Source organism: Lonchura striata, chromosome 30, assembly GCF_050655825.1.
Source record: "Lonchura striata isolate lonStrDom1 chromosome 30, ASM5065582v1, whole genome shotgun sequence".
Classification (NCBI taxonomy): Eukaryota; Metazoa; Chordata; class Aves; order Passeriformes; family Estrildidae; genus Lonchura; species Lonchura striata.
The window spans coordinates 6,969,698-6,993,211 of NC_140732.1; the positions used below are offsets into that span (position 1 = coordinate 6,969,698).

At 59.4% G+C, this 23,514-nt stretch overlaps 1 protein-coding gene and 1 pseudogene across 2 annotated transcripts in view; both read left to right on the plus strand.

The window, feature by feature from the left end:
- Nucleotides 1-23,514, plus strand: part of ADGRL1 (adhesion G protein-coupled receptor L1) — a 69,845-nt gene that overhangs the window by 3,780 nt on the left and 42,551 nt on the right. For both annotated transcript variants that reach the window (XR_014950454.1, XM_085563137.1), the window contains exons 3-4: nt 4,219-4,432; nt 6,127-6,236. Coding sequence is in view for 1 of the 2 variants with exons in the window: in XM_085563137.1 (XP_085419263.1) it covers nt 4,219-4,432; nt 6,127-6,236 (324 nt within the window). In the remaining variant the exon portion in view is untranslated. The remainder of the gene's footprint in view (nt 1-4,218; nt 4,433-6,126; nt 6,237-23,514) is intronic.
- Nucleotides 6,486-17,032, plus strand: LOC146764974 (uncharacterized; annotated as a pseudogene).

A 23,514-nucleotide genomic window follows, 5' to 3' on the forward strand; every position in this document is an offset into this window, starting at 1 on the left:
TGTGCAGGGTGTGTGTAAGGGCTGTACAACACCTCAGGTGTGTAAGGGGTGTGCAAGGGGTGTGTCAGGGATGTACAACACCCCAGAGATGTAAGGGGTGTGTAAGGGGTGTGTAAGGGCTGTACAACACCTCAGGTGTGTAAGGGCTGTGCAAGGGGTGTGTCAGGGCTGTACAACACCCCAGAGGTGTAAGGGGTGTGTAAGGGGTGTGTCAGGGATGTACAACACCCCAGAGGTGTAAGGGGTGTGTAACGGGTGTGTCAGGGCTGTACAACACCCCAGAGGTGTAAGGGGTATGTAAGGGGTGTGCAAGGGGTGTGTAAGGGTTGTACAACACCCCAGGTATGCAAGGGGTGTGTAACTAGTGTATAATGAATTGTGTAAGGGGTGTGCAGGGTGTGTGTAAGGGCTGTACAACACCTCAGGTGTGTAAGGGCTGTGCAAGGGGTGTGTAAGTGATGTACAACACCTCAGGTGTGTAAGGGGTGTGCAAGGGGTGTGTCAGGGCTGTACAACACCCCAGAGGTGTAATGGGTGTGCAAGGGCTCTGCAAGGGGTGTGTAAGGGCTGTACAACATCCCAGAGGTGTAAGGGGTGTGTAACGGGTGTGTAACGGGTGTGTCAGGGCTGTACAACACCCCAGGTGTGTAAGGGCTGTGTAACGGGTGTATCACTAATTGTGTAAGGGGTGTGCAAGGTGTGTGCAAGGTCTTTGCAACAGCCTGGGTGTGTAAGGGCTGTGTAACGGGTGTGTAATGGGTGTGTAAGGGCTGTACAACACCCCAGGTGTGTAAGGGGTGTGCAAGGGGTGTATGAGGGTTGTACAAGACCCCAGGTGTGTAAGGGCTGTGTAACGGGTGTGTAATGGGTGTGTAAGGGCTGTACAACACCCCAGGTTTGTAAGGGGTGTGTAGCGGGTGTGTAACAGGTGTGTAAGGGCTGTACAACACCCCAGGTGTGTAAGGGGTGTGCAAGGGGTGTATGAGGGTTGTACAAGACCCCAGGTGTGTAAGGGCTGTGTAACGGGTGTGTAAGGGCTGTGTAAGGGATGTACAACGTCCCAGGTGTACAAGGGGTGTGTAAGGGTTGTGTAAAGGGTATGTAGGGTCTGTGTAAGAAGTGTGTGAAGGGTGTGTAGGAAGTGCGTAAGTGTGTAAGGGCTGTACAACACCCCAGAGGTGTAAGGAGTGTGTAAGGGCTGTGTAACAGGTGTGTAAGGGCTGTGCAACACCCCAGAGGTGTAAGGGGTGTGCAGTGACTGTGCAAGGGGTGTGTTACAGGTGTGTAAGGGGTGTGTAAGGGCTTTGTAAGGGGTGTGTAAGGAGTGTGCAGTGGGTGTGTAAGGGCTGTGTAGGGAGTGTGCAGTGGGTATGTAGCAGGTGTGTAAGGGGTGTGTAACAAGTGCAGTCTGTGTGTAAGGAGTGTGCAGCGGGTGTGTAAAATGTGTGTAAGGGCTGTACAAGGGTTGTGTAATGAGTGTGTAGTGGGCATGTAACAAGTGTGTAACAACTGTGCAGTGGGTGTGTAATGGGTGTGTAGTGGGCGTGTAACAACTGTGCAGTGGGTGTGCAAGGTGTGTGTAAGGGCTGTGTAACGGGTGTGCAGTGAATGTGTAGTGAGTGTGTATGTGTAACAGGTGTGCAGTGGGTGTGTAATAGCTGTGTAATGGGTGTGCAGAAGTTGGGTTGTGTAAGGGTTGTGTAAGGGCTGTGTAACGAGTGTGTAAGAGGTGTGTCAGAGGTGTGCAAGGGCTGTGTAACAAGTGTGCAGTGGGTGTGTAACGGGTCTGCAGTGGGTGTGTAATGAGTGTGCAGTGAGTGTGTAAGGGTTGTGTAAGGGCTGTGTAATGGGTTTGCAGTGGGTGTGTAAAGGGTGTGTAATGGGTGTGCAGTGGGTGTGTAATGAGTGTGTAACAGGTGTGCAGCAGGTGTGTAACGGGTGTGCAGTGGGTGTGTAATGAGTGTGCAGTGAGTGTGTAAGGGTTGTGTAAGGGCTGTGTAATGCGTGTGCAGTGGGTGTGAAATGAGTGTGTAACAGGCGTGTAGCAGGTGTGCAGTGGGTGTGTAATGAGTGTGTAATGGGTGTGCAGCAGGTGTGCAGCGGGTGTGTAATGAGTGTGTAACGGGTGTGCAGCAGGTGTGTAACGGGTGTGCAGCAGGTGTGAAATGAGTGTGTAACGGGTGTGCAGCGGGTGTGTAACAGGTGTGCAGCGGGTGTGAAATGAGTGTGTAACGGGTGTGCAGCGGGTGTGTAACGGGTGTGCAGCGGGTGTGTAATGAGTGTGTAACAGGTGTGCAGCGGGTGTGTAAAGGGTGTTCAGTGAGTGTGAAATGAGTGTGTAACGGGTGTGTAGCGGGTGTGTAATGAGTGTGTAGCGGGTGTGCAGCGGGTGTGTAATGAGTGTGTAACAGGTGTGCAGTGGGTGTGTAAAGGGTGTTCAGTGAGTGTGAAATGAGTGTGTAACAGGTGTGCAGCGGGTGTGTAATGAGTGTGTAACAGGTGTGCAGTGGGTGTGTAAAGGGTGTTCAGTGGGTGTGTAATGAGTGTGTAACGGGTGTGTAGCGGGTGTGTAATGAGTGTGTAACGGGTGTGCAGCGGGTGTGCAAGGCCGGCCCTGCAGCCCCACCTGGGCCTGGCTCTTGGGGTGTCCCGGAATCCGGGATTGGGAAATTCGGGATTTGGGGACCTGGAAATTCGGGATGCCCTGGGAATTGGGGATCCAGATGTTGGGGATCGGGGGATCCAGATGTTTGGGGTCCAGCTGTTCCGGATTTGGAGTCCAGCTGTTTGAGATTTGGGGTCCAGCTGTTCCGGATTTGGGGTCCAGCTGTTGGGGATTTGGGGTCCAGCTGTTCCGGATTTGGGGTCCAGCTGTTGGGGATTTGGGGTCCAGCTGTTCCGGATTTGGGGTCCAGTTGTTCCAGATTTGGGGTCCAGCTGTTGGGGATTTGGGGTCCAGCTGTTCCGGATTTGGGGTCCAGCTGTTGGGGATTTGGGGTCCAGCTGTTCCGGATTTGGGGTCCAGCTGTTGGGGATTTGGGGTCCAGCTGTTGGGGATTTGGGGTCCAGCTGTTCCGGATTTGGGGTCCAGCTGTTGGGGATTTGGGGTCCAGCTGTTCCGGATTTGGGGTCCAGCTGTTGGGGATTTGGGGTCCAGCTGTTCCGGATTTGGGGTCCAGCTGTTGGGGATTTGGGGTCCAGCTGTTCCGGATTTGGGGTCCAGTTGTTCCAGATTTGGGGTCCAGCTGTTGGGGATTTGGGGTCCAGCTGTTCGGGATTTGGGGTCCAGCTGTTGGGGATTTGGGGTCCAGCTGTTCTGGATTTGGGGTCCAGCTGTTGGGGATTTGGGGTCCAGCTGTTCCGGATTTGGGGTCCAGCTGTTCAGGATTTGGGGTCCAGCTGTTCCGGATTTGGGGTCCAGTTGTTCCAGATTTGGGGTCCAGCTGTTGGGGATTTGGGGTCCAGCTGTTCCGGATTTGGGGTCCAGCTGTTGGGGATTTGGGGTCCAGCTGTTCCGGATTTGGGGTCCAGCTGTTCAGGATTTGAGGTCCAGCTGTTCCGGATTTGGGGTCCAGCTGTTCCGGATTTGGGGTCCAGCTGTTCCAGATTTGGGGTCCAGTTGTTCCGGATTTGGGGTCCAGCTGTTGGGGATTTGGGGTCCAGCTGTTCCAGATTTGGGATCCAGCTGTTCCAGATTTGGGGTCCAGCTGTTCCGGATTTGGGGTCCAGCTGTTCCGGATTTGGGGTCCAGCTGTTGGGGATTTGGGATCCAGCTGTTCGGGATTTGGGGTCCAGCTGTTCGGGCTTTGGGGTTCCCTAATCCCATTTGGGGTTCCCGATCCCATTTTTGGTTCTGTGCCCAGGGCTGATCCGGGGGGCGCTGCCCTTCGGGCTGGCACCCATGGGTGGGGAGGGATCGGGGTGCCTGAGTGTTTTGGGGTTCCCTGACCCCATCTCGGGTTCCCTGACCCCATCTCGGGTTCCTGATCCCATTTGGGGTTCCTGATCCCATTTGGGGTTCCCTGACCCCATTTGGGGTTCCTGACCCCATTTTTGGTTCATTGCCCAGGGCTGATCCGGGGGGCGCTGCCCTTCGGGCTGGCGCGCCGGGAGCTGGCGTGCGAGGGGCACCCATGGGTGGGATCGGGGTGCCTGAGTGTTTTGGGGTTCCCTGACCCCATTTGGGGTTCCTGACCCCATTTTTGGTTCCGTGCCCAGGGCTGATCCGGGGGGCGCTGCCCTTCGGGCTGGCGCGCCGGGAGCTGGCGTGCGAGGGGTACCCGCTGGAGCTGCGCTGCCCCGGCAGCGACGTCGTCCTGGTGGCCGACGCCAACTACGGCCGCACCGACGACAAAATCTGCGACGCCGACCCCGGGCAGATGGCCAACGTGCAGTGCTACCTGCCCCAGGCCCAGCCCATCATGGCCCAGAGGTGACACGGGGACACTGGGGACACTGGGGGGATTGGGGACACTGGGGGGATTGGGGACAGTGGGGACACTGGGGACACTGGGGACATTGGGGACATTGGGGACATTGGGGACACTGGGGACATTGGGGACATTGGGGACATTGGGGACACTGGGGACACTGGGGACATTTGGGGACATTGGGGACATTGGGGACATTGGGGACACTGGGGACACTGGGGACATTTGGGGACATTAGGGACATGGGGACACTGGGGACATTGGGAACCTGGCCCTGGCCCTGCATGTGATGGCACAGGCTGGACATGGGGACACAGGGGGACATGGGGACATGCAGGAGACACGAGGACATGTGGAAGGCTTGGGACATCCTGGGGACACCTTGGGGACACCTTGGGGACAGCCTGGGGACACCTTGGGGACAGCCTGGGGACAGGCTGGGGACACCCTGGGGACAGGCTGGGGACACAGGGACAGGCACACAGGCGGGTGGGTCACGGGGGAGCAGGGACATGCTGGGGCTTGGGGACACGTGGGGACACGGCCCCGTGGTGATGTGGGGACACCTGGGGACAGCTGGAGGTGTGGGGGTGGCACAAGGGGGACACGGGGCCACCAAGGGTGTGGGACACGTGCGGTGGGTGGCCCCGGGTGGGTGCAGCATGGGGACAACACGGGGGTGGCACAGGTGGCACCTGAGCCTCGTGTCCCCAAGCGCCAGGGCCACCCGTGTGCCCTGCCCTGTGTCCCCACCGTCCTTGTGTCACTCCTGTCCCCTGTGACCCTGGCCCCGTGTCCTGCTGTCCCCACGGTCCTGCTGTCCCCTGTGCCTCCATGTCCCCATGTCCTCGTGTTGCTGCTGTCCCTGTGTCCCCGCTCCACGTCCTCTGTGTCCCCTCGCTGTCCCCATGTCCCCGTGTCCCCTGTCTCCTGTGTCACCCTGTGTCCCCCTGTGTCCCCACTGTCCCCAGTGTCCCCCGGTGTCCCCCCCGTGGTGTCCCATGTCCTTCAGGTCCCCTCACATCCCCCTGGATCTGTGTCCCCTCCTGTCCCATGTCCCTCGGTGTCCCTATGTCCCTGACGTGTCCCTGACGTGTCCCTGACGTGTCCCCACAGTGTCCCTGCCCTGTCCCTGATGTGTCCCCCGTGTCCCCGTGGTGTCCCTGCCGCGTCCCCATGTCCCCCTGTCCCTGCCGTGTCTGCATGTTGTCTCTGACGTGTCCCTGCCGTGTCCCCGCAGAGTCCATGACATGTCCCCGCGTGTCCCCGCGGTGTCCTTGACATGTCCCCGTGTCCTTGATGTATCCCCATGTGTCCCCACGGTGTCCCTGATGTGTCCCCATGTGTCCCCGTGCTGTCCCTGACATATCGCTGTGTGTCCCTGCGGTGTCCCTGCGGTGTCCCTGCTGTGTCCCCCTGTCCCTGACTTGTCCCCACGTGTCCCTGACGTGTCCCGGCGTGTCCCTGGCGTGTCCCCACGTGTCCCTGACGTGTCCCCGCGTGTCCCTGCCGTGTCCCCGCATGTCCCTGTGTGTCCCTGTGCTGTCCATGTCATGTCCCCCTGTCCCTGACGTGTCCCCGCGTGTCCCCGTGTGTCGCTGACGTGTCCGCGTGTCCCTGACGTGTCGCTGCCGTGTCCCTGATGTGTTGCTGCCGTGTGTCCGCGTGTCGCTGACGTGTCCCCGCGTGTCCCCAGGTGCAATAACCGCACTCAGTGCGTTGTGGTCGCCGGCTCCGACGCCTTCCCCGACCCCTGCCCGGGCACCTACAAGTACCTGGAGGTGCAGTACGACTGCGTGCCCTACAGTGAGTGCCCCACGGATCCTGCCCCATAGATCCTGACCCATAGATCCTGACCCACAGAGCCTGCCCCATAGATCCTGACCCATAGATCCTGACCCACAGAGACTGCCCCATAGATCCTGACCCATAGATCCTGACCCACAGAGCCTGCCCCATAGATCCTGACCCACAGATCCTGACCCATAGATCCTGCCCCATAGATCCTGACCCATGGATCCTGACCCACAGAGCCTGCCCCACAGATCCTGACCCATGGATCCTGACCCATGGATCCTGACCCACAGAGCCTGCCCCATAGATCCTGACCCATGGATCCTGACCCATAGATCCTGCCCCACAGATCCTGATCCATGGATCCTGACCCATAGATCCTGCCCCATAGATCCTGACCCATGGATCCTGACCCATAGATCCTGACCCATAGATCCTGCCCCATAGATCCTGACCCATGGATCCTGACCCATAGACCCTGCCCCATAGATCGTGACCCATAGATCCTGACCCATGGATCCTGACCCATAGATCCTGACCCATAGATCCTGCCCCATAGATCCTGACCCATGGATCCTGACCCATAGACCCTGCCCCATAGATCCTGACCCACAGAGCCTGCCCCATAGATCCTGACCCACAGAGCTTGCCCCATGGATCCCCCTGCCCCATAGATCCCATCCTGCCCCATAGATCCTGCCTGGGCACCTACAAGTACCTGGAGGTGCAGTACGACTGTGTGCCCTACAGTGAGTGCCCCATGGATCCCCTGCCCCATGGATCCTGACCCATAGATCCTGCCCCATAGATCCTGACCCATGGATCCTGACCCATAGACCCTGACCCATAGATCCTGCCCCACGGATCCTGCCCCATAGATCATGCCCCATAGATCCTGACCCACAGAGCCTGACCCATAGATCCCATCCTGCCCCATAGATCCTGCCCAGGCACCTACAAATACCCAGAGGTGCAGTACGACTGCGTGCCCTACAGTGACTGCCCCACGGATCCTGCCCCATAGATCCTGACCCAGAGAGCTTGCCCCATGGATCCCCTGCCCCACGGATCCTGACCCATGGGTCCCCCTGCTCCATGGATCCCCCTGCCCCATAGATCCCATCCTGACCCATAGATCCTGCCCGGGCACCTACAAATACCTGGAGGTGCAGTACGACTGCGTGCCCTACAGTGACTGCCCCACAGATCCTGCCCCATAGATCCTGACCCATGGATCCTGCCCCATAGATCCCCTGCCCCACGGATCCTGACCCATAGATCCTGACCCATAGATCCTGACCCATAGATCCCATCCTGCCCCATAGATCCTGCCCGGGCACCTACAAATACCCGGAGGTGCAGTACAACTGCGTGCCCTACTGTGAGTGCCCCACGGATCCTGACCCATGGATCCTGACCCACGGATCCTGACCCACGGATCCCCTGACCCATGGCTCCTGCCCCATAGATCCTGACCCATAGATCCTGACCCATAGACCCTGCCCCATAGATCCCATCCTGCCCCATAGATCCCATCCTGACCCACAGAGCCTGCCCAGGCACCTACAAGTACCTGGAGGTGCAGTACGACTGCGTGCCCTACAGTGAGTGCCCCATGGATCCTGACCCATGGATCCTGACCTATGGATCCTGACCCATAGACCCTGACCCATAGATCCTGACCCATAGATCCTGACCCATAGATCCTGCCCCACGGATCCTGACCCATAGATCCTGACCCATAGATCCCATCCTGCCCCATAGATCCTGCCCAGGCACCTACAAATACCCGGAGGTGCAGTACGACTGTGTGCCCTACAGTGAGTGCCCCACGGATCCTGACCCACAGATCCTGACCCACGGATCCCCTGACCCATGGCTCCTGCCCCATAGATCCTGACCCATAGACCCTGCCCCATAGACCCTGCCCCATAGATCCCATCCTGCCCCATAGATCCCATCCTGACCCACAGAGCCTGCCTGGGCACCTACAAATACCTGGAGGTGCAGTACGACTGCGTGCCCTACAGTGAGTGCCCCACGGATCCTGCCCCACGGATCCTGCCCCACGGATCCCCCTGCCCCATAGATCCCCCTGCCCCATAGATCCCCCTGCCCCATAGATCCTGACCCACGGATCCCCTGACCCATGGATCCTGACCCACGGATCCAGCCCCATAGATCCTGCCCCACAGCTCTGCCCCACAGCTCTGCCCCACGGCTCTGCCCCATGGCTCAGCCCCACAGGTCTGCCCTATGGCTCAGCCCCACAGCTCTGCCCCACAGCTCTGCCCCACGGCTCTGCCCCACAGCTCTGCCCCACAGCTCTGCCCCACGGCTCTGCCCCACAGCTCAGCCCTATGGCTCAGCCCCACAGTGTCCCCCAGCCCCACGGCTCTGCCCCACAGCTCTGCCCCATGGCTCTGCCCCACAGCTCTGCCTTATGGCTCTGCCCCACGGCTCTGCCCCACGGCTCTGCCCCACAGCTCAGCCCCACTGCTCTGCCCCATGGCTCTGTCCCACAGCTCAGCCCCACAGCTCTGCCCCACGGCTCTGCCCCACGGCTCTGCCCCACAGCTCTGCCCCACGGCTCTGCCCCACAGCTCTGCCCTATGGCTCTGCCCCACAGCTCTGCCTTATGGCTCAGCCCCACAGCTCTGCCCCACAGCTCTGCCCTATGGCTCTGCCCCACAGCTCTGCCCCACGGCTCTGCCCCACAGCTCAGCCCCACAGCTCAGCCCTGTGGCTCTGCCCTGTGGCTCTGCCCCACGGCTCTGCCCCACGGCTCTGCCCCACGGCTCTGACAGTGCCCCCCAACCCCACAGCTCTGACAGTGCCCCCCAACCCCCCCAGCCCCACAGCTCTGCCCCCCAGTGCCCCCAGCCCCCCAGCCCCCCAGCACCCCGAGGTGCACCTGGGGCCCCCCGCCCCGCAGCGCCCGAGGGACCCCACGGGGACCCCGCGGTGCCCCCACGTCCCGGCCCATCGCGCCCGAGGGACCCGCAGCCCCCCAGGGCACCTTTGGGTGGGGTGGGGTGGGATTGGGGGGGGTCTCAGGGAGGTGTGGGGGGGGTCGTGCCCCCCCGGGGTCCCCCCGGGTCGCGTTTGTCCCCCCGTCCGTCCGTCCGTCCGTCCGTCCCGGCGCCGTGAGCCCCGGGCTGCCCCGGGGGTCCCGGGGGGGTTGGGGTGACCCCGTCTCTCCCCAGGCGCCGTCGCGGGACCCCCGGAACCCCCCGGCCCCTCCCCCAGCTTTGCTTTGCAGCCGCCGGCGGAGCCGCCCGAGGGAACGGCCGGGCACGGCACCGGCACCGGGACACGGCACGGGAACACGGCAGGGACACGGCACAGACACGGCAGGGACACGGCACAGACACGGACACAAACAGGGAAGGACATGGCAGGAACACAGCAGGGACATGGCAAAAACACGGCACAAACAGGGAAGGAACACGGCACAAACACGGCAGGGACACGGCACAAACATGGCAGGGACATGGCAAAAACACGGCACAAACAGGGAAGGAACACGGCACAAACACGGCAGGGACACGGCAAAAACACGGCACAAACAGGGAAGGAACACGGCAGGAACACAGCAGGGACACGGCAAAAACATGGACAAAACCAGGGCAGGAACACGTCAGGAACACGGCAGGAACACAGCAGGGACATGGCACAAACACGGCAGGGACACAGCAAAAACACAGACACAAACAGGGCAGGAACACGGCAGGAACACAGCAAAAACATGGCAGGGACACGGCAAAAACACGGCAGGGACACGGCACAGACACGGCAGGGACATGGCAAAAACATGGCAGGGACACGGCACAGACACGGCAGGGACACGGCACAAACACAGACACAAACAGGGCAGGAACACGGCAAAAACATGGCAGGGACACGGCACAAACATGGACAAAACCAGAGCAGGAACACGGCAGGGACACGGCACAAACACGGCAGGGACATGGCAAATACACAGCAGGGACACGGCAAAAACACGGACACAAACAGGGCAGGAACACGGCAGGAACACGGCAAAAACATGGCAGGGACACGGCAAAAACACAGCAGGGACACGGCACAAACACGGCAGGGACATGGCAAAAACACGGACACAAACAGGGCAGGAACACGGCAGGAACACGGCAAAAACATGGCAGGGACACGGCAGGGACATGGCACAAACATGGACAAAACAGGGCAGGAACACACAAAAAACACACCAAAACCATGGCAAAACCACAGCAGGAACATGGCAAAAACACCTAAACCACAGCAAAACCACGGCAGGGACATGGCACAAACATGGACAAAAACAGGGCAGGAACACGGCAAAAACATGGACAAAAATACGGCAAAAACGCAGCAGGACCAGGACAAAAACACACCAAAACAGCAGCAAAAACATGGCAGGAACATGGCAAGAACATGGATAAAAACATGCAAAAAACCACGGCAGGAACACACCAAAAATACACAAAATACATGGCGAAAACAGGGCAGGAACACGGCAAAAACATGGACAAAAACACTGCAGGAACATGGCAAAACCACACCAAAAACAGGGGAAAAACACGGCAGGAACATGGCAGGAACACAGCAAAAACATGGACAAAAACATGCAAAAACAAGGCAAAACCAGGGCAGGAACAGGGCAGGAACACAGGAAAAACACGGACAAAAACATGCAAAGACACACCAAAAACATGGCAGAAACATGTTAAAAACCATGGCAAAAACAGGGCAGGAACACGGCAGGGACACGGCAAAATCATGCAAAAAACATGGCAGAAACATGCAAAAAACACGGCAGGAATGCACAAAAACCACGGCAAGAACACGGCAAAACCATGCCTAAAACACACAAAAAACACAGCAAAACCATGTCCAAAACCACACAAGTAACACACCAAAATCATGCCTAAAACACACAAAAAACACAGCAAAACCATGTCCAAAAACACACGAATAACACACCAAAGTCATGCCTAAAACACACAAAAAACACAGCAAAACCATGTCCAAAAACACACGAATAACACACCAAAGTCATGCCTAAAACACACAAAAAACACAGCAAAACCATGCCTAAAACACCTGGACAGGGAAACACCTGGACATGGAAACACCTGGACAGGGAACACACCTGGACAGGGAACACACCTGGATAGGGAAACACCTGGACAGGGAACACACCTGGACAGGGAACACACCTGGACAGGGAAACACCTGGACAGGAAACACCTGGACATGGAACACACCTGGACAGGGAACACACCTGGACAGGGAAACACCTGGACAGGAAACACCTGGACAGGAAACACCTGGACATGGAACACACCTGGACAGGGAACACACCTGGACAGGGAAACACCTGGACAGGGAAACACCTGGACAGGGAACACACCTGGACAGGGAACACACCTGGACAGGAAAACACCTGGACAGGGAACACACCTGGACAGGAAACACCTGGACATGGAACACACCTGGACAGGGAACACACCTGGACAGGGAACACACCTGGACATGGAACACACCTGGACAGGGAACACACCTGGACAGGGAACACACCTGGCGGGGGTGAAACACACCTGGACATGCTGAGGGTGAGCCAAGGACACGACCCACACCTGGAGCTCACCTGTGCACGTCGAACACACAACGAACACGTGAGAGAGCTCTGAGCACACCTGAGACACCGGGGCCACGGAACCACACGCTAATGACAGAGTAAACACACGCTAATGACACATTAAACACACACTAATGACACATAAACACACGATAAAGACACATTAAACACACACTAATGACACATTAAACACACGCAAATGACACATTAAACACACGCTAATGACACATGAACACACGCTAATGACACATGAACACACGCTAATGACAGAGTAAACACACGCTAATTACTGATTGATTAGACACACGTTAATTACACATTAAACACACGCTAATGACACATAAACACACGCTAATGACAGAGTAAACACACGCTAATGACAGAGTAAACACACGCTAATGACACATTAAACACACGCTAATGACAGAGTAAACACACGCTAATGACAGAGTAAACATGCGCTAATGACAGAGTAAACACATGCTAATGACACATAAACACATGCTAAAGACACATTAAACACACGCTAATGACAGATCAAACACACGCTAATTACTGACTAAACACACGCTAATTACAGATTAAACACACGCTAATGACAGAGTAAACACATGCTAATTACTGATTGATTAAACCCACGCTAATGACAGAGTAAACACACGCTAATGACAGATCAAACACACGCTAATTACTGACTAAACACACGCTAATTACAGATTAAACACACGATAATTACTGATTGATTAGACACATGCTAATTACACATTGAGCACGCATCAAACACACTCAACTCACACTCAGCTCACACTCAGCTCACACTCAGCTCGCACACAGGGCACACTCAGCTCACACTCAGCTCACACTCAGTGCACACTCAGCTCACACTCAACTCACACTCAGCGCACACTCAGCTCACACTCAGCTCACACTCAGCTGACACTCAGCTCACACTCAGCTCGCACTCAGGGCACACTCAGCTCACACTCAACTCACACTCAGCGCACACTCAGGGCACACTCAGCTCACACTCAGGGCACACTCAGCTCACACTCAGCTCACACTCAGCTCACACTCAGCGCACACTCAGCTCACACTCAGCGCACACTCAGCGCACACTCAGCGCACAATCAGCTCACACTCAGCGCACACTCAGCTCACACTCAGCTCACACTCAGCTCACACTCAGCGCACACTCAGCTCACACTCAGCGCACACTCAGCGCACACTCAGCGCACACTCAGCTCACACTCAGCTCACACTCATCTCACACTCAGCTCACACTCAGCGCACACTCAGCGCACACTCAGCTCACACTCAGCTCACACTCAGGGCACAGTCAGCGCACACTCAGCTCACACTCAGGGCACTCTCAGCTCACACTCAGCTCACACTCAGGGCATACTCAGCGCACACTCAGGGCACACTCAGCTCACACTCAGCGCACACTCAGCTCACACTCAGCTCACACTCAGCGCACACTCAGCTCACACTCAGCTCACACTCAGGGCACACTCAGGGCACACTCAGCGCACACTCAGCGCACACTCAGCTCACACTCAGGGCACTCTCAGCTCACACTCAGCTCACACTCAGGGCATACTCAGCGCACACTCAGGGCACACTCAGCGCACACTCAGCTCACACTCAGCTCACACTCAGCTCACACTCAGCGCACACTCAGGGCTCACTCATCTCACACTCAGCTGACACTCAGCGCACACTCAGCTCACACTCAGCTGACACTCAGCGCACACTCAGCGCACACTCAGCTCACACTCAGCGCACACTCAGCGCACACTCAGCGCACACTCAGCTCACACTCAGCTCACACTCAGGGCACACTCAGTGCACACTCAGGGCACACTCAGCTCACACTCAGGGCACACTCAGCGCACACTCAGCTCACACTCAGCTCACACTCAGCTCACACTCAGCGCACACTCAGCGCACACTCAGTGCACACTCAGCTCACACTCAGCTCACACTCAGCTCACACTCAGGGCACACTCAGCGCACACTCAGCTCACACTCAGCTCACACTCAGCTCACACTCAGGGCACACTCAGCGCACACTCAGCTCACACTCAGGGCACACTCAGCTCACACTCAGCTCACACTCAGCTCACACTCAGCTCACACTCAGGGCACACTCAGCGCACACTCAGCGCACACTCAGGGCACACTCAGCGCACACTCAGCGCACACTCAGCTCACACTCAGCGCACACTCAGCTCACACTCAGGGCACACTCAGCGCACACTCAGCGCACACTCAGGGCACACTCAGGGCACACTCAGCTCACTCTCAGCTTACACTCAGCGCACACTCAGCTCACACTCAGCTCACACTCAGCGCACACTCAGCTCACACTCAGCTCACACTCAGCTCACATTGAGCTCACACTGAGCTCACACTCAGCTCACTCTCAGCTTACACTCAGCTCACTCTCAGCTCACACTCAGCTCACTCTCAGCGCACACTCAGCTCACTCTCAGCTCACACTCAGCACACACTCAGCTCACACTCAGCTCACACTCAGGGCACACTCAGCTCACACTCATCTCACACTCAGCGCACACTCAGCTCACACTCAGCGCACACTCAGCTCACACTCAGCGCACACTCAGTTCACACTCAGCTCACACTCAGCGCACACTGAGCTCACACTCAGCTCACACTCAGCGCACACTCAGCTCCCGCCGTGCCGTTTCGGGGTCGCTGTTGGGTCGCCGCGGGTGGGGGCGGGGCGGGGGGAGGGGCGGGGCCGCCTCGTTCCTTTGCAGGTTCCGCCGCCGCCGCGGGGGGCGGGGCCGCCCCTCCCCCGCCCCTCCCCCACCGACCCTCCCCCGCCCCTCCCCCCCCGCCGTTTCTCTCTCTCCCTCCAGGCCTGGGGGAGGGGCGGGCTCAGGAGTGCGGGGGAGGGGAGCCCTGAGCCCCTCCGTCCGTCCGTCCGTCCCTGGGTCCGTGTGTCCGTCTGTCCCTGTGTCCATCTGTCCCTCTGTCCATCTGTCCCGGTGTCCGTCTGTCCCGGTGTCCGTCTGTCCCTGTGTCCGTCTGTTCCTGTGTCCGTCTGTCCCTCTGTCCATCTGTCCCTGTGTCCGTCTGTCCCGGTGTCCGTCTGTCCCTGTGTCTGTCTCTCCATGTGTCCGTGTGTCCCTGTGTCCACCTGTCCCTGTGTCCATGTTTTCCTGTGTCCGTCTGTCCCTGTGTCCGTCTGTCCCTGTGTCCATGTGTCCCTGTGTCCGTCTGTCCCTGTGTCCGTGTGTCCCTCTGTCCGTCTGTCCATCCATCATCCCCATCCAGGCCGTTCCCCCCGCCCCTTCCCGTGTCCATCCGTCTGTCCATCCGTCCCCCCGTCCCTCTGTCCGTCCACTCCTCCGTCCGTCAGTCCCTCCTGCTGTGTGTCCGTCCTTTCCGTCCCCTCCCTCTGTCCGTCTGTCCATCCCGTGTCCATCCCGTGTCCATCCCGCGTCTGTGTGTCCATCCCGTGTCTGTGTACCCATGTGTCCGTCCCTCTGTCCGTGCGTCCGTGTGTCTATCCCGTGTCTGTGTACCCATGTGTCCGTCCCTCTGTCCGTGTGTCTGTGTGTCCATCCCGTGTCTGCGTACCCATGTGTCCATCCCTCTGTCCGTGTGTCCGTCCCTCTGTCCGTGTGTCCGTGTGTCCATCCTGTGTCTCTGTCTCCATCCCTGTGTCCATCCCATGTCCATGTGTCCATGTGTCCCTTTGTCCGTGTGTCCGTGTGTCCCTCTGTGTGTCCATGTGTCCATCCTGTGTCCATGTGTCCATCTGTCCATGTGTCCGTCCTGTGTCCATGTGTCCATCCTGTGTCCGTGTGTCCGTCTGTCCATGTGTCCGTCCCGTGTCCATGTGTCCATCCCGTGTCCCTCTGTCCATGTGTCCCTCTGTCCGTACGTCCGTGTGTCCATCCCATGTCCCTGTGTCCGTGTGTCTATCCCGTGTCCGTGTGCCCATCCTGTGTCCCTCTGTCCATGTGTCCGTGTGTCTGTCCTGTGACCCTCTGTCTGTGTGTCCCTGTGTCCATGTGTCCTTGTGTCCGTCCCTTGTCCCTGTGTCCATCCCGTGTCTGTGTGTCCGTCCTGTGTCCGTGTGTCCGTGTGTCCATCCCATGTCCATGTGTCCATCCCGTGTCCGTGTGTCCGTCCCATGTCCATGTCCATGTGTCCGTGTCCGTGTGTCTGTCCCATGTCCCTGTGTCCGTGTGTCCATCCCATGCCCGTGTGTCCATCCCATGTCCCTGTGTCCGTGTGTCCACCCCATGTCCGTATGTCCGTGTGTCCGTGTGTCCGTCCTGTGTCCGTGTGTCCCTCTGTCTGTGTGTCCGTCCCGTGTCCCTGTGTCCGTGTCCGTGTGTCCGTATGTCCATGTGTCCCTCTGTCCCATGTCCGTGTGTCCATCCCATGTCCGTGTGTCCATCCCATGTCCGTGTGTCCGTGTCTGTGTGTCCATCCCGTGTCCGTGTGTCCGTGTGTCCGTCCCGTGTCCGTGTGTCCCTGTGTCCCTCTGTCTGTGTGTCCGTGTGTCCATGTGTCCGTGTGTCCGTGTGTCCGTGTGTCCATCCCGCGTCCGTGTGTCCGTGTCCGTGTGTCCGTGTGTCCGTCCCGTGTCCGTGTGTCCCTGTGTCCCTCTGTCTGTGTGTCCGTGTGTCCGTGTCCGTGTGTCCGTGTGTCCGTGTCCCTGTGTCCGTGTGTCCGTGTCCGTGTGTCCGTGTGTCCGTCCCGTGTCCGTGTCCATCCCATGTCTGTGTGTCCGTCCCGTGTCCGTGTGTCCGTGTGTCCATCCCGTGTCTGTGTGTCCGTGTCTGTGTGTCCATCCCGTGTCCGTGTGTCCGTCCCGTGTCCATGTGTCCCTCTGTCCATGTGTCCGTGTGTCCATCCTGTGTCCGTGTGTCCGTCCCGTGTCCGTGTGTCCGTGTCCCTGTGTCCGTGTGTCCGTGTCCGTGTCCGTGTCCGTGTGTCCGTGTGTCCGTCCCGTGTCCGTGTCCGTGTCCGTGTGTCCGTGCGGCCGCCCCCGCAGGGTCGGGGCTCCCGGGGGGTTTGGGGTCCCCCCGGGCCGGGGGGGCCGGAGCCGTTTAATCTCTTTTCTCTTTGTCTCCTCTCTCGCCCCTCCCCCTCCCTCCCCTCCCCCCCTCCCCCGCCCGTGTGACCCCGCCCCCCGCCCCTCCCCCCGCCCCTCCCCCGCCCCTCCCCCCGCCCCTCCCCCGCTCTCTCCCGCCTTTTCTTCCGGTGCTAAAAATAGAAGTGGAACAAAAAGGTAACACGGACCCCCCCGCTCCGGCCCCCCGACCCCAAAACCCTCCCGACCTCCAAAACCCCCCAAACACCCCAAAACCCTCCCGACCCCCCCGACCCCCCGACCCCAAAACCCTCCCGACCCCCCAAAACCCCCCCAAAAACCCCCCAAAAATCCCCAAACCCTCCCGACCCCCAAAACCCCCCAAACACCCCAAAATCCCCCAAAACCCTCCCGACCCCCCCGACCCCAAACCCCTCCCGACCCCCCAAAACCCCCCAAAAACCCCAAAACCCCAAAACCCTCCCGACCCCCCCGACCCCAAACCCCTCCCGACCCCCCAAAACCCCCCAAAAACCCCAAAACCCCAAAACCCTCCCAACCCCCCCGACCCCCTGACCCCAAATCCCTCCCGACACCCCAAAACCCTCCCCACCCCCCAAAACCCCCCAAACCCCCCCAAACACCCCAAAACCCCCCCCGACCCCCCCACCCCTGAACCCCCCAACCCCCTCAGACTCCCCACCCCCCCCACCCCCACGTCCCCGCACCCCAAAATCCCCCCAAATCCCGACCCCCCCCCGCCAAACCCCGCACCCCAAAATCCTCCGGAGTGACCCCAGACCCGGACCCCTCCCCCTCCGACCCTGCACCCCAAATCCTGCCCCTCCCCCCTTTCCCCTCCCCCCAGCCCCCCCTCGTTTCCCCTCCCCCCTTAATTAGCTCTCATTAAATTTGGGGGACCCCCCGACCCCCCGTGTCCCCTCGGGGGTCCCCAGGACCCCCCCACGGTGCCCTGAGCCCCCCCAGGACCCCCCAAACCCCCCCGGGGCTCCCCCCCGGGGACCCCCAAACCTTTGGGGACCCCCCCGAGGTGTCCCCACCCCCCCCGGGGACCCCCAGAGTTTGGGGGGGGAGGGGCAGCCCTGGGACCCCCCCCCGGTCCCTCCGCCCCCCCCCCAAATCAAGGAGACCCCCAAAATTTATCCTCCAAAAGCGACACCCCCAAAAACAGCCCCCCAAAAACAGCCCCCCAAAAACAGCCCCCCAAAAACAACCCCAAAAACAACCCGAAAACAACCCAAAAACAACCCAAAAACAACCCAAAAACAACCCAAAAACAACCCCCCAAAAACAACCCCCAAAACAGCCCCAGGGGCAGCTCGGGGGGGCCGGGGCAGTGCTGGGGTCACTCAGGGTCACTCAGGGTCAGTTTGGGGTCAGTCGGGGTCACTCAGGGTCACTCAGGGTCAGTTTGGGGTCAGTCGGGGTCAGTTGGGGTCACTCAGGGTCAGTTTGGGGTCAGTTGGGGTCACTCAGGGGTCAGTCAGGGTCACTCAGGGGTCAGTCGGGGTCACTCAGGGGTCAGTCAGGGTCAGTTTGGGGTCAGTCGGGGTCAGTTCAGGGTCAGTCAGGGTCACTCAGGGTCAGTTTGGGGTCAGTCGGGGTCAGTCGGGGTCACTCAGGGTCAGTTTGGGGTCAGTCAGGGTCACTCAGGGGTCAGTTAAGGGTCACTCAGGGTCAGTTCAGGGTCACTCGGGTCACATAGAGGTCACTCAGGGGTCACTCAGGGTCAATACAGGGTCACTCAGAGGTCAGTTCAGGGTCACTCAGGGTCACTCAGGCAGGGGTCATTTCAGGGTCACTCAAGGGTCACTCAGGTCACTTCAGGGTCACTCAGGGGTCAGTTCAGGGTCACTCAGGGGTCATTTCAGGGTCACTCAAGGGTCACTCAGGTCACTTCAGGGTCACTCAGGGGTCAGTTCAGGGGTACCTCAGAGGTCACTCAGAGGTCAGTTCAGGGTCACTCAAGGGTCACTCAGGGGTCAGTTCAGGGTCACTCAGGGTCAGTTCAGGGGTACCTCAGAGGTCACTCAGAGGTCAGTTCAGGGTCACTTGGGGTCACTCGGGGTCACTCAGAGGTCAGTTCAGGGTCACTCAGGGGTCACTCAGGGGTCAGTTCAGGGTCACTCAGTGGTCACTCAGAGGTCACTCAGGGTCACTCAGGGGTCACTCAGGGTCGGTTCAGGGTCACTCAGGGTCATTTCAGGGTCACTCAGAGGTCACTCAGGGGTCACTCAGGGTCAGTTCAGGGTCACTCCGAGGTCAGTTCAGGGTCACTCTGGGGTCACTCTGGGTCACTCAGGGGTCACTCAGGGGTCAGTTCAGGGTCCCTCAGGGTCACTCACGGGTCAGTTCAGGGTCACTCAGAGGTCAGTTCAGGGTCACTCCGGGGTCATTCAGGGTCACTCATGGGTCACTCATGGGTCACTCAGAAGTCAGTTCAGCATCACTCAGGGTCACTCAGGGTCACTCAGGGGTCACTCAGGGGTCACTCAGGGTCGGTTCAGGGTCACTCAGGGTCACTCAGGGTCAGTTCAGGGTCGCTCAGGGTCACTCAGGGGTCACTCAGGGTCGGTTCAGGGTCATTCAGGGTCACTCAGGGTCACTCAGGGGTCACTCAGGGTCAGTTTGGGGTCACTCAGAGGTCAGTTCAGGGTCACTCAGAGGTCAATTCAGGGTCAATTCAGGGTCACTCGGGATCACTCAGGGGTCAGTTCAGGGTCACTCAGAGGTCAATTTAGGGTCAATTCAGGGTCACTCAGGTCACTCAGGGGTCACTCAGGGGTCAGTTCTGGGTCAGTTCAGGGTCACTCAGGGTCACTCTGGGGTCACTCAGAGGTCAGTTCAGGGTCACTCAGAGGTCACTCAGGGGTCACTCAGAGGTCAGTTCAGGGTCACTCAGAGGTCAATTCAGGGTCAATACAGGGTCACTCAGGATCACTCAGGGGTCAGCTCAGGGTCACTCTGGGTCACTCAGGGGTCACTCAGGGTCAGTTCAGGGTCACTCAGAGGTCAATTCAGGGTCAATTCAGGGTCACTCGGGATCACTCAGGGGTCAGTTCAGGGTCACTCAGAGGTCAATTTAGGGTCAATTCAGGGTCACTCAGGTCACTCAGGGGTCACTCAGGGTCAGTTCAGGGTCAGTTCAGGGTCACTCAGGGTCACTCAGAGGTCACCCAGAGGTCACTCAGGGGTCAGTCAGGGTCAGTTCAGGGTCACTCAGGGTCACTCAGAGGTCACCCAGAGGTCACTCAGGGGTCAGTTCAGGGTCAGTTCTGGGTCAGTTCAGGGTCACTCAGGGTCAGTTCAGGGTCAGTTCAGGGTCACTCAGGGTCACCCAGAGGTCACTCAGGGGTCAGTCAGGGTCAGTTCAGGGTCACTCCGGGCTCACTCCGGGGTCACAGCCAGGGCGTCGCCCCCGTGTCCGTCCATCCATCCACGGGGGGGGGGCGGGGCGGGGGGGCGGGGCGCTGTGCGGGTGGGCGTGGCCGGGGGCGTGTCCGTGGGCGTGGCCTGCGTGGGGGCGGGGCCGGGGCGGGGCCGCGGCTTCTTCCCACAGGTGCCGGAGCGGGGGCGGGGCTAACGCGTCTCTCTCCTCCTCCTCCTCCCGCAGGGCCCGGCCCAGCCCCCCCGGACCGCGGGGCCCCCCCGAGCCTGTGAGTCTCCCCTCCCCCACCCCCCCACCCCGGGGACCCCCGACCCCCCCCCGACCCCCCCTGGGGCAGCGCGGGGGCTGCGGCACGGCCGGGCCGGCCGCCTGCACGGGCACACCTGGACGGGCGCACCTGGATGGGTGCACCTGGATGGGTGCACCTGGACGGGCACACCTGGATCCTTGTGCACACCTGGATGGGCTCACCTGGATGGGCTCACCTGGATGGGCACACCTGGATGGGTGCACCTGGATCCTTGTGCACACCTGGATGGGCTCACCTGGATAGGCTCACCTTGGATGAGCTCACCTGGATCCTTGTGCACAACTGGATGAGCTCACCTGGATGGGCTCACCTGGATCCTTGTGCACACCTAGATCCGTGTGCACACCTGGATCCGTGTGCACACCTGGATGGGCTCACCTGGATGGGCTCACCTGGCTGTGCACACCTGTATGGGCACACCTGGGCCCACCTGGACGGGCGCACCTGGACAGGCGCACCTGGACAGGCGCACCTGGACGGGCGCACCTGGATCCTTGTGCACACCTGGATCCTTGTGCACACCTGGATGGGCACACCTGGATGGGCTCACCTGGATGGGCTCACCTGGATCCTTGTGCACACCTGGATGGGCTCACCTGCATGAGCACACCTGGATGAGGTCACCTGGCTGTGCACACCTGGATGGGCTCACTTGGATCCTTGTGCACACCTGGATGGGCTCACCTGGCTGTGCACACCTGGATGGTCTCACCTGGATGGGCACACCTGGATCCTTGTGCACACCTGGATGGGCTCACCTGGGCACACCTGGAACTTTGTGCATACCTGAGCCCTGCACACCTGTGCACACCTCTGCCTTGTGCACACCTGGATCCTTGGGCACACCTGAGCCCTGCACACCTGGGGCTGTGCGCTCCCAGGTGCTCGTGCACACCTGGATCCAGCGGCACGTCCAGGTGTGCCCCCTGCACACGCAGCCCCTGCGCCCCCTGAACACGCGTGTGCGATGGGGCACACGTGGGGCAGCGTGTGGCCAGGTGTGACAGAGACATCTGGGAGCACAAACACTGTGTGTGTGACAGTGACACACCTGGGTGGGTGTGACAGGGACACACACCTGGGCGGGTGTGACAGGGACACACCTGGACGAGCACAAACACTCTGTGTGTGACAGGGACACACCTGGGCAGGTGTGACAGTGACACACCTGGGCGAGCACACACTCTGTGTGTGACAGTGACACACCTGGGCGGGTGTGACAGTGACACACCTGGGCGAGCACACACTCTGTGTGTGACAGGGACACACCTGGGCGGGTGTGACAGGGACGCACACCTGGGCAGGTGTGACAGGGACAAACCTGTGCAAGCACAAACACTCTGTGTGTGACAGGGACACACCTGGCCAGGTGTGACAGTGACACACCTGGGTAGGTGTGACAGTGACACACACCTGGCCAGGTGTGACAGTGACACACCTGTGAGCATGCACAGGTAACAGCCAGAGGTGTCAGCACAGTGACACGGGTGTGGCAGCGCTTGTACACCTGTGCAGCCACACCTGAGCGTGCAAATGTATTGCTGCCAGAACGTACCTGTGCACACACCTGTGCACACACCTGTATGCACACCTGTGCTCACACCTGTGCACACACCTGTATGCACACCTGTGCTCACACCTGTACATGTACCTGTGCACACTCCTGTGCACACACCCGCTCTCACACCTGCGCTCACACCTGTGCACACACCTGTATGCACACCTGTGCTCACACCTGTACATGTACCTGTGCACACTCCTGTGCACACACCCGCTCTCACACCTGCGCTCACACCTGTGCACACACCTGTATGCACACCTGTGCTCACACCTGTACATGTACCTGTGCACACTCCTGTGCACACACCTGCGCTCACACCTGTGCGCACAGCTGCGCTCATGCCTGTACACATACCTGTGCACACACCTGTACACACACCTGTGCACACACCTGTGCAAACTGTGCTCACACCTGTGCTCACACCTGTGCAGACACCTGTGCTCACACCTGTGCACACACCTGTACACACACCTGTGCACACACCTGTGCTCACACCTGTGCACACACCTGTACACACACCTGTGCACACACCTGTGCTCACACCTGTGCACACACCTGTACACACACCTGTGCTCACACCTGTGCACACCTGTGCTCACCTGTGCACACACCTGTGAACAGCTGTGCTCACACCTGTGCACACCTGTGCACACTGTGCTCACACCTGTGCACACCTGTGCTCACTTGTGCTCACCTTTGCTCACACCTGTGCTCACACCTGTGCACACCTGTGTACACTGTGCTCACACCTGTGCACACACCTGTGATCACACCTGTGCACACTGTGCTCACACCTGTGCACACCTGTGCTCACCTGTGCACACCTGTGCTCACCTGTGCTCACACCTGTGCTCACCTGTGCACACCTGTGGTCACACCTGTGCTCACACTAGTGCACACCTGTGAACACACTTGTGCTCACACCTGTGCACACCTGTACACACCTGTGCACACACCTGTGCACACCTGTGCTCACACCTGTACACACACCTGTGATCACACCTGTGCACACTGTGCTCACACCTGTGCACACCTGTGCTCACCTGTGCACACACCTGTGAACACCTGTGCTCACACCTGTGCACACCTGTACACACCTGTGCACACACCTGTGCACACCTGTGCTCACACCTGTACACACACCTGTGCTCACCTGTGAACACTGTGCTCACACCTGTGCACACCTGTGCTCACCTGTGCACACACCTGTGAACACCTGTGCTCACACCTGTGCACACCTGTGCTCACACCTGTGCTCACCTGTGCACACTGTGCTCACACCTGTGCACACC